Source organism: Corylus avellana, chromosome ca5 (genome assembly GCF_901000735.1).
Source record: "Corylus avellana chromosome ca5, CavTom2PMs-1.0".
Taxonomy (NCBI): Eukaryota; Viridiplantae; Streptophyta; class Magnoliopsida; order Fagales; family Betulaceae; genus Corylus; species Corylus avellana.
In genome coordinates this window covers 8,002,092-8,013,355 of record NC_081545.1, presented here as the reverse complement: position 1 = coordinate 8,013,355, position 11,264 = coordinate 8,002,092, and the positions used below count along the sequence as shown (strand labels likewise).

At 36.4% G+C, this 11,264-nt stretch overlaps 2 protein-coding genes across 3 annotated transcripts; one reads left to right on the top strand and one right to left on the bottom strand.

Annotated features, from left to right (window-relative positions):
• The first annotated feature begins 668 nt into the window (after positions 1-668).
• Positions 669-3,092, top strand: LOC132183289 (uncharacterized GPI-anchored protein At4g28100). Its single transcript, XM_059596692.1, has 2 exons — positions 669-1,855; positions 2,521-3,092. The coding sequence occupies exons 1-2, from the start codon at positions 1,259-1,261 to the stop codon at positions 2,845-2,847; spliced, it is 924 nt and encodes a 307-aa protein (XP_059452675.1). The 5' UTR covers positions 669-1,258; the 3' UTR covers positions 2,848-3,092.
• Positions 3,093-4,332: 1,240 nt separating this feature from the next.
• Positions 4,333-9,477, bottom strand: LOC132183104 (equilibrative nucleotide transporter 3-like). Of its 2 annotated transcripts, none has more exons than XM_059596503.1 (10): positions 9,235-9,477; positions 8,701-8,772; positions 8,493-8,597; positions 7,345-7,500; positions 7,066-7,209; positions 6,851-6,956; positions 5,411-5,586; positions 5,162-5,322; positions 4,732-4,990; positions 4,333-4,647 (listed from the first exon to the last, which is right to left on the bottom strand). In XM_059596503.1, the coding sequence occupies exons 2-10, from the start codon at positions 8,740-8,742 to the stop codon at positions 4,540-4,542; spliced, it is 1,257 nt and encodes a 418-aa protein (XP_059452486.1). In that variant the 5' UTR covers positions 8,743-8,772; positions 9,235-9,477; the 3' UTR covers positions 4,333-4,539. The 2 variants fall into 2 exon arrangements, with proteins under 2 accessions (XP_059452486.1, XP_059452484.1); XM_059596501.1 differs by having other exon boundaries at positions 8,701-8,781; positions 9,235-9,476.
• Positions 9,478-11,264: the final 1,787 nt, after the last annotated feature.

The window sequence follows — 11,264 nt, the reverse complement described above, 5'->3', positions numbered from 1 at the left end:
CTTAAAAGGATGTTCAAAAATATTTTTAATGAAATTAATTTTTAGAAGAATAAAATTTTGAAACTATTTTTTGGCCTTTGACTCATGCAAAAAATGGTGACCAACTTCTAGTGAACTCTAGTAGAGAGCCAGCAACTTCCGACACTGGTCCGGCAAACTCCGGCAGCATTCCAACGAACTTTGACGTTTTGAGAATGAAAAGTTAAAACTTGAAAAATTGTTTATAATTTTTTTAAAAATAGATAATTTTACAAAAAATTGAAGGTTTTTCAAACTCATCACAATTATTGGTTGTACTAAAAATAGAGAGAACGTTTTCCAAAAATATTTGGGCAAAGGTATTACCTTAGGCAACGAGTGTTTTAAATATATATATATATTTTTTCTTTTAAATAACTAATATTATGAAAATTCACTTAAAACATTAATAATTGTTTGAAATGAGTGTTTATAGGCCGGGCAAAGCCACAAAATAAAAAGGCCAGTAATGAGGTGAGGCACAAAAAAGGGGAGCACTTTCACGTCAACCTCAGTGGAAGGTAGAGAATGAAAAAGAAAAGGACACCACAAACTGCCAAATCCTCAGACAGCCTTTCTTATCAAACCCTCATCTCTCCTTCTGATTCGTCTCTCCCTCTCTAAACCAGACGAATCTCTCTCTGTTTGTCATGGACCCCTCACTCTCTTCTATATTCACTTAACCTTTCCAAAAAACAAAACGCAAAAGAATATGATAATGTTATTTAATGACTGCTTACTTTGCTTCGTGATCTTGGAGCCTCTTCACTCGGTCCGCATAAACCCACAGAGAGAGAGAAGAAGAAGAAGAAGAAGAAGAAACAGAGTAAACCCATCTTCTTCTTCTTCTTAATTCTTCCAATTTTCATTTGCTTCTTGTTTTAGGTTTCTCTGAATCTTGGTAAGCCTTAAGAAATGACAGAAAGTTGTAACCTCCTCCTCCTTTGAATCTCTCCAAAATCTTCCTCTTTTCCACTTTTCTTCCCATATTTTCCAAGAAACATAAAGTGCACTCTTTGATAAAGCCTAAAGTCCTCATCTTTAACCCCCACATCTCTCTTTTTTTTTTCCCAAGTTCCCAAGTGATTTTCCTTCTTTTCCCCCTCTTTTCCCCGCAAAACTTTCCCCACACAATCACATTTTCTCCTTTCCCAAACAGACCCAACAAACCGTCACCACCCACTCTCTGCATCTCGCGATCAGAAACACGACCCAGAAGCTCCTAAACCAGTGGCTTAACATGGCGTCGCTTATGGCCGTTTTTAGGTCTTTTGTTTGGTTGTGGTTCATGGCTCACTACGCTCGCGCCGGTTTTCTTTCTGAACCGGCTAACCAAGGTGGGTACTTGGTCCCGGCCTACCCGGTTCAGACCCAGACCCAGACCTGCCGGCTAGACCTCTCAGCCGAGCTCTTCGGCGGGGTGAGCGAAGCCTGCGGGAAGAACCTGGACCGGAGCCGCTGCTGCCCCGTCTTAGCAGCGTGGCTCTTCGCGGCTCACGCCAGGACGGCTCTCCAGGTGTCGTCGGCGGCTCCAGAGCCGGCGCCGGAATCCGACCTCCCGATGATGCCGGACGACTCTCAGAGGTGCGTGAACGCGCTGCAGAGCTCGCTGCTGAGCCGTGGCATTCGGATTCCGCAGCCGAACGCTAGCTGCGACGCTATTCTTTGCTTCTGCGGGATTCGGCTCCACCAGATCAGCTCGCTGAGCTGCCCCGCGGCTTTCAACGTTACGGGTTTCCACAATGCGACCCCCACGGCTTCCGTCAAGAATTTGGAGAAGAATTGCCGGAATTCTTCTTACTCCGGCTGTACCAAGTGCCTTGGGGCTCTTCAAAAGGTCAGCTTCTTTTTTCTTTTCCTTTTTAAATTTAATTTAATAAATTATTTTGAAAATTTTGGTACTCTCCATCCAATCCATTCCAATCCAATCTATTCACAGGGCAATATGCATTGTCCTAAATCATATTTAGATTTCATTTCAAGGCTCATCCATTGCAATCATAGAACCATCATCAATTTATGAGTCTCCTATAACAAAAATCTCATAGCATCATTGCTCTAAAATAGTGGAGAATGTTCGTTTGACATTTATTGATATTAAATGAGTTACTTTTTGCCTCATGGGTCCAAAATGTTTTCTTGTTTAGTTGATCCCGATATGAAATTTGGCATGTCGGTTTTGTTTCGGGTCGAAATATTTACATCAATTTTAATCCGACTTGTAATTCATTGGTCATACTTATCTCTTACACTTTCTAGCAAGGAAAAAAAGATAATGATTTACCTTTTGGTATGGCACATGAACAATGAAACATGATGGTGAAAGGGGCTGTGATTTGGAGGTGTTCCTTTGCCCCTTTGTGAAACAGAACAAAGTCTTTCTCGGAGACCCTATAAAATTGACGTTACCATGTGCATAATTATTCTCGTTTTTTGTTTTTTTTCCCTGCCCCTTATTTTATTGGATGTGTTTGGACTAAAATGCCCTTTTAATGGATACAGCTCAAGGGCGGGTACAAAAACGGGACGGGGGACAAGCCCACAACAGAGAGGGCGAGCAAGATGTTCAACAGGGACTGCCAGCTCATGGGGCTGACGTGGCTGCTCGCCCGGAACAAAACGGCGTACATTCCAACGGTCTCGGCTGTGTTGCGGGCCATCATGTACAGCGCGCACCCCCCACACGAGTCCACGTGCAGCCCGGACCAAGAGAACATGCCGCTGGCCGTTGATTCCCTGCAGTTCGAGATGGCCCAGTCCTCATCTTCACCGTCCATTTTTTGGTTTCCCATTTTGCCCCTAATCATTTTGGTTTCTCTGTTTGTCTAGGAGGGACCGAGGGAGAGAGGGTCCATTCTCTTTTGGTTTATGCCCTGGTTTTTGGTATCTTGTGTCGGGTCACGTGAAGCTAGTAGACAAACGGGCTACCAGGGCTATTTTTGTCTTTTTGCTCCCCCACTGTAAATTTCAGGCTCGTTTTTTAGACTTTTGTTTTGATATGTAGTGTACGAGGAGGGTCAGTCTTGCATTTCATTATTATTTTTTGCTAAATATATATATATTCTTACTTATCATTTTATTTCCCCAAAAAATTACCATAGATAGATCCATTTTATGCATTGTCTTCTCTTCCAAAGTTGAAACTGTGGGTCTGGTTTGGGTAAAACGACTAGGAGCAAGGTGAATGTGGTTCGGTTGGTTCTTCAAAAGCTAAGGCTCATTTTTCTTAAAATTTTTGTTTTTTATTCTAAAATATATTAAAAATAATTTAAGTACAAAACACTCAAAAAAAAAAAAAAAAATTGTAATGATTTAAGGGGTGCCATTTAAATTGTGGGGATTTGTGCGAAAAGCCTGTGGATTCCGGGGATTAGCAATATGGTACAGCCGTCGAGAAACCGACTCACGAAGCAACCGGACCATCTCCCAAGGACTGAGCATGTTGGTCGATTTGCAATGATAATTGTAAACAAATCTATTATTATTATGTTTTTATTTTTTTTATTTTTATAAATATTTTCAGATTGTGATTAATTTATCCGTTGGAGGCATAACATATTCTTTCGTTTCACATGTTCACCGGAGAGAATTGCGGTTGAATGTTTGTCGCCTTCTACTTTCCCCCACCTTAACCGACCTTTCCTGACCAATGGAGCCTGCTTCTTTTGTTGCGTCTTTCTTATCATATGAATTGGTCTGAACCATGATTGAAATGGGTCTTTGTTCGTGTTAACTTTATACGATCTCTTTATTAAACTAGTTATACGTGTCATACCGTGTAATTGAGAAGTTTGAGTTTGTGTCGAACTGAGATACAAACCTGATTCATTTCAATATAAACTGAGAACCAAGCCTGTGATAGGACGAAGCCCAATAAGCCCAAGGGGTTTTCTGGAATCTGAAGTTTGTTGTAGCATGCATTTGTACTCAAATGTTCATTTTGGAACATAAATTTCATATCACAGAGAGAAGAAAAGAAAAAGAGTTTTACTAATTTCGCAAATAAGATGTAAGTTTGATGTGGAAGGATATTCACCCTTTAATTTAATACTTTTGAGACAAGATGAAAGGGTTGTTTAGGTATGCGTTTGAGAGGCTTAAAAGTGCGTTTAACACTAAAAAAATCTGTTTGAAAACAAAAAAAATCCGTTTGGTAAAAAAAATAGAAAAGTACTTTTAAATGTCCAAAATGCTCAACAATAGCAAAAACGCACTTTTAACAAAAGCTTAAAAATGAAGTTTTTGCCAAAAAGTGTTTTTTGACTTAAAAGTTCAGTTTCTCAAACACAATCCCAAACATGCTCGAAGAAACACTTAAGGTAATTATTCATAAGTTCCTCAATAAATCTGTACAAAACATTACAATTCTGAAGTATAGTGTAGAAGCAAGTTGTAAAGAATGACACACATTTCATACTTCCTCCTCAATGACTATCCCATAGCAGTAGAAATAAAGTTTTCCTAAACAAAAGCTAAAATAAGAAAAATCTTACTTCCTTTTAAATCAGCAAGAATCAGCACTCACCAGCCTTTACCTATTAGCCACAACCAGTCAAGTGTTACCCCTGCAAAAATACCTCCTAGAAGAAACAACACCAGAATGTTTCCCAACGCGTTTTGCTCCGGCCCCTACGAGTTTCAGAAGCATATAAGTTCTTCTACAAATCTCCTTAAAATTTAGAAAGAAAACACAGTGACATCTAATGAACTAACCTTGTAACCTTTTGGTGCAGAAGTGAGGACACAGACAGTGAGGTAACCATTAGTTAACCCCAAGAAGGATGTCAGCACAATCATCCAGCCCTGGTCACCATACTTGGCCGTGAAATAGAACGCCGGGATGAGTAAGAACCGAGAAAGAATTGCTAGCATCAGACCTTTCCGCGACTCCAACTTCAGGAATTTCAGGAGTGGAATGTATCTTCCAATGAGATCCCACACGTTATACATTGCAAACAAAACAAGAGCATACCTGAAAATATCACCAATTATCAGATAATGACCACAAGCACACTGAGAGACCTTTGCCTATAATTCTCTAATTGGTCATTGCATAAAAAGATAGAAGGATGGAACAAATTAATATTGGCAGAAATGCAAACCAGACACAAAACTAATCACGTAATTGTTGATACAAACGTACCATGCACCTAAGCTGTGTGATCCAGTATCTTCGGATAAGAATCCAGGGAAAATAGATAAACTCAGCACATATATCAGAAACATGTCAAGCGCATAATCAATGTTCTGAAGGAACAATTCTTTGCTGCTTAGTCGCTCGAGTTGTTTTGGATCTTCCTCAGCCTGCAAATTCAAGTATCTCACAAAAGATTGATATGTGAATTGCAAGAAATTTTTTTTTTTTTGCATGTCATTAAAGAAAGAGACATGCCTCTTGTTGCGGCAATGTTTGGATGCCGCCAGCCACAAGGTCAGCTGAAACAGTCTTTGATCCTTCTGAGGCTGCTTTTGAGCGATAATACTTCACAATTGGAAGTTTTGGAAAGGCCAATGCATAAAGAAGAACACAAAGAAGCTCAAAGAAGGTGGAAATTCCAAAGAACAAAACTGCAGTCAACCGTAAAACATAACTTTTAGAAACACCTTTTCAGAAACTCCAAGCATAAAAAATAAAGCATGACAGTAGAAAATTACAAGAAGATAATGCTTTCTTAGCAGCAAGCAGAAGAAGAAATCAGCACTCAGTTGTAGTAAGAAAGAGTAATTTAACCATTACAACCATCGCATGCCCTTAAAGTACGGCATTCTCTGAATGATGACTATTGAAGGTGACAAGAGCCACAAGCAAATGAAAGTAATAAAGTGCAGCAATTAAAGCAATTGATTTTTCTTACAACCTTTTATATAATCAGGAAACTGCATAAATATTTTTACAAGATAAATTACTCATCAATTTCCTGTATGGCTCTTGTATAAATATTCATGAGTACCAGAAATGGCATGCAGTCAGCAATACATCTCAAATAGACATATTGACAACAAACTAGAAATGAATTTGACAAACTCACAAATAAATAACAAGAAACTCAGAGTGGATATGGATCTCAAACAAATTCTGAATAGAGTTAACAACTTACCATGATGAAGAGACACAACTTGTACCAAGCAAATCAATGGAAGTAAACGAAAATAATAGGGATTTGATCATATGGGCCCCTAAAATTTAATCAGAAACCTGTTTCCATATTCTAAGATTCAAACCGATCTAATATGTTGTAGGATTAATTGTTTAACAACAGCAACTATAACGACCCAATGAAAGTTGTAGCCACATTTGTACTATCACCTCAAACGGACTAGTCAATTTGAAGATTTCATAAAATCACTTATAAAATTCAGTTTCACTTACTAAGGAACCAAGGTGGGACTAGCACCCATGAGTGCCTTATTATCCACTCACTATGTAAGCTATTCGTCTTCCCAATGTGAGACTGGAGTGTTACAATCTCCCCCCTTAAATCCCTAACGTCCTCATTAGGCCACGTTATGCAGTGCTCCAGTACCACATGATGTAACTAGGTTGCTCTGATACCATTTGTAACGATTAGGGAAAGCGATAGCCACATCTGCGCTATCACTTCAAAAGAACCAATCAATTTAAAACTTCCCTAGAATCACTTATAAGTCTAGTCTTACTTAATAAAGAACTAAGTGGGAGTAGCACTCATGAGTACCTTTATAATCCATCCACTCTATGTGGACTATTCATCTTCTCAATGTAGGACTGGGGTGTTGCAACAACAATAGGGAGATATTTTTCGATTTTTCTCTTCATTAATAGGAAACTAAAGCAATAGGGATTTGAACATACGGGCTCCCTTGCGAAGACCATCCTTCGTATTTTCAAAAGCTGCTTTTGTAATTAACCTCAAAGCAGAGGTTATTGCACCTGATGCAGCCAAACCAGCAAGGAAAGACTGAAAATTTTAAAACAAGAAATTAGTCACAAACTTAAAATCAGATTAGATAAGTGTCAACAGCTAAGAAACTATTGAGCATTTAATTATGGCAGTCATGACTACTGACTTGAATGAATTCAGGTTGCATGAAGGAGAGATCTCCAATCATTCCACCCTGCACATGAGCATCCGCAACTCCAAAACCACCGCTCATGACACATATTCCAATAAAAGTTCCGAGTCCACCTTTCCCAGAAGTAGCTAAATCCAACTATTGTGAATAATAATAAAGAAGCAAAAAGGACTCAAAACTATCTCAAAGGATTAATACTTTGTATTTAAGCTCATGATATATGTAACTGAATAGGATCTGGTAGATTGAATTAGAAATGTGAATTATACTTACAACTAAAACCAAGAGAGTACTTATGAAAAACAGGGTATATCCAAATAGGTTTCTTCGTCTAGTATTCATTTTTGCCTCATTGTACGTGAGTACTGCAAGTGTTCCAAGTGCAAACGGCTGATATACAAGAGTAAGGACCCTTGCTGAATGGTACTCCTGCACAAGGGAAAAAAAAAAGAACCATAATCACGAAGGCAATCCTTGGCTACAGAAACAACTGTTGACATTCTTATAACATATATTCAGATAAATTCTGAACGATGTAGAAGATGGAGTACAGCTTATGTATTATAATTCACCAAATTTAGATCTAATAAGTTGATAAAAAAAATAAAATAAAATAAAAAAATAAAAAAGAAGAGAAGAAGATATGTGTAGAGAATAATCAAGACCACCTCTAAGTAGACGCAAAATGAATCCTATTAAAACATAAATGATACATATCCTAATTCAGGACATGGAGATTAAAGTTTGGAAATCAATCAGAAAAATCAGGATAATTGTGCAAGATATCTTGACAGAATCAGCATCATAAATATGAAATCTATGAAGCTAAATGGGGCAGCAGAATGATATGGGAAGAGAAGAAATCCTTGAGCTTTCCCAGACTAAATAGTTCGAAATCCAAGAATTTTTCTGGTCAGTGAGAAGCTCTGAAAGACAAGATCTGAAATCATGGTTTATATTCAGTTTCAGTGAATTGATTCCAAAAGGGTGAGCCCATGCTAGTGAACTAATGGTACCAATCTCTGCTCAAACTAATTCTTAATTGCTGATTAATGAGTCAAATAATGAGCTTAGATCACATAATTACGACATAAAATTCTAACTTTCATGAAAGTTTTAAGCATCCTCAAGTGTTCCATGTCAAACCCTCTCCCCTTATTTTTACTTCTCCCAACAAAAATCATCATCTTTTCAAAACTACTTTTTTCACCTTTCTCTCACAAAAGTCAACATCTTATTTCACATTTATATCAAATCAATAACTTCTTATTACTACTCAAACAAAAAAATCACAACTAAAAGGTTTACCAAACACACACTAGCCTGCAAGTCATGAAAGACAAGCCTTTAACAGAACTACAGCCCAGAGAATATCTCCAAAAAAATGATTAAGAAGAATGCAAAAAAGAGACTTTATTTACCGGGAACAAGTAAGAATAGTAATCTTCTATGGTCACCATACTGTTCCATGAAAAGAGACACCCATTTCCAAGAAGCCAGCATACTAAAATTGCAACATACTTCCCCTGTTAACGACAGAAGATGTAAATCAAAAAATTTTATAAGAAATAACGAATATCATGCAGCGGTATTCAATAATTAAAGGAAACGATCATTTTGATCACAAACCTCAAGATTTGCGGGAGGCACATTTTGATAAGGCGCTGCCATGAATGAAAGCTTCTTCCTTTCAACCAGTTCCTACAAGTACTGCCAATCATGTATGAATGAGTGGTTATTAAGAAGTTCGTTATTTTATTTAAAAGGGGTTTTCTTTCCCCAGTTCAAGCCTAGTAACTAAGTGGGACTTATTTTAGAATTTCCAGGTTTTGCTCCAATCTATTGAATAAAATCTGTATTCATAAAAATAAATAAATAAATAAATAAAAGACTTGCAGGCTTCAATTCATCATGAACTTCATGGGAAGAAAAGAAAAAAGGTGCATATTTCCAATACCCAGAACTCCAATTTTTCAAAACCAATAACCCATTAATAAAAATCAAATATCATCATCATTTGAGGTATTTTTCACACACACATGCACAATTACAGAGCCATTCCATTCCATATGAATGAAGATGGGTTTGAGGAACGACATCAAAGAAGAATTAATCAGATGAACCAACCAAGAAAACAAGGAAAAAAGAAAAAGAAAAACTCACTCTGTCAAACTGGGTGGGTGTGTATGGACTAAAGTGAGATTCTTGCGCCTTTTTCTGGGAATCTGGAATCTCTGTGTTTGATTCACTTATGAAAAAGTCTTCTTTAGCTTTTGATAAAATAATGAAGACAACAACAATATTGTTTTGGCTGTAGATGTCTCAATTTACTATATATAGAGGTTTTTGTACATATATTGAAACCAAAAGTCTTGTACAGATTATTCAAAAAAAAAAAAAAAAAAAAAAGTCTTGTACAGATGCATCATACGATAAACAACTTAAAATTCTTTTGGGGGTGGGGTTTTTCTTTACTAAGCCAATTTATTTTGGGGGTTAATCTGAAAGGAAAGATATTTTCGGCTACTATGACTGTTCTAGCGCTGGCAGTTTCTTTGTGTACCCAATCAAAACCAAGAGCTTCCGTATTTGACTCCATGTCCATGTGTAATCATTTCTCTTACGTATCTTTGACTTTTATAAAAAAAGATTGAAACGAAATCTTGTCCTCTTTTATTTATCGTTTGAATGGCTTGATTCGTTTTCACTCATCTTCTGTGGCATGCATTGACTAAACACCAAACAGATAAGAACTACATAGACCATAATACATCCCCACAAAAAAAAATCAAAAAATGTCTGGACAAAGTTTAAATTAGGCAGGAGGAATTTCTTTCTACCTACTTTATAAAATTAATATGTATTATTTAAATATTGGAGATGTAAATATTTTTTTATTTGTAGAGATAAAGTTGAAATAAATTTTATTAAAAATATATATATATTTTACATATTATTAAAAAAAATGTACATATATTTTTAATAAAGTATATTAAAATAAATTCATTCAAATTAGTTCAGAGAAAAAGTTTATCCAAAATCTTTGGTTTCGTTTTAGGTCGCAAAGCAAATAAATTAACAAATAATTTAAATATAAAACATTATTCAAAATAAAAGTTTATTTGATAAAATATTTTACATGATGCCTTTTGTTTTTTAATTATGATGTGACATAATTATAAAAACAATTTTGAGTCTTGTGCCAAAAAAAAAAACATCTTAAAAAGTGTGGCAACAAGAGCAAATTTTTAAGACATTTTTTTTTTCTTATCTTACTCATCAGCTCTCAGTTATTGTTAAAAAAAAAAAAAAAAAAAAAAATCAATAACTAATGAACACCGACACATCAATTTCATAAAATGGTCTTTTTAGGATATATGAGTAGTTTTCTGTATCCTCTAAAATTTTAATCCACACAAAGCAACCTCACCAGAAAGAGAAATGAAAAAATAAAATTGCATTATTTTATAATTTTTTTTTTTAAGAGAAGCGGTTATAACCGCTAATCGTCATAACCACTAACCGCACTAACTGTTTTTGGAAACAGTTAATAAAAACATGTGTATCTCACATGTTTAAGGGACACATGTCACTTTTACAGTATAGATTTAAAAAAATTCCTCCAACCCAGTTTGAAGTAAAACTTTGTCCATAAAAATATATTGTTTATATGTTATATAATGTAATATTAAGTTTTTAAAAAGATGAGTTAGGCATGAAGCCAAAAACACTAACGCATGGGGAGTGAGGTTATCAATTTGCCTCTTGACCTTGTCATTGACTCCCATACGAACAACTACAAGTGTTTTTTCAATTGCCTCTTGTTTGTTTCACATTGGAAAAAGAAACCCACCACTTCCACCTTCACTCATCTATATGAAACACATGTCATTTCCTAATCCTCTAGATATTGCCTTAGTCAAGCACTTAAGCTGGGCGAGCCAAGAGCTAAGCTTCGAGTACTCGGCTTGCCTGACAGGCGAGCTTGGCTAGCCAGGGAGAATGGCGAGCCGAGCCAAGCACAAATTTTTTAATTTTTTTTTTCCCTTTAAAAACGGTTAACCGCTAACCGTTTAAATAACCGCAAACCACCGGTTAACCACCTAGACGGTTAGCGAAGGCAGTTACATTAGTAGTTTTAACCAACCATAACAGCCTTTTCACCCCTAACAAATAGTGTAAAACTCGTATCC

Coding starts and splice junctions, on each gene's coding strand:
- LOC132183104 (XM_059596503.1), bottom strand. CDS start 8,742: ATGGCAGCGCCTTATCAAAATGTGCCTCCCGCAAATCTTGAG. Junction 7,501..8,492: donor ACTATTCTTACTTGTTCCCG/GTAAATAAAGTC, acceptor TCCCTTGTGCAG/GAGTACCATTCAGCAAGGGT. Junction 5,587..6,850: donor TGGTCTTCGCAAGGGAGCCC/GTATGTTCAAAT, acceptor GGTTGACTGCAG/TTTTGTTCTTTGGAATTTCC.
- LOC132183289 (XM_059596692.1), top strand. CDS start 1,259: ATGGCGTCGCTTATGGCCGTTTTTAGGTCTTTTGTTTGGTTGTGGTTC. Junction 1,856..2,520: donor GCCTTGGGGCTCTTCAAAAG/GTCAGCTTCTTT, acceptor TAATGGATACAG/CTCAAGGGCGGGTACAAAAA.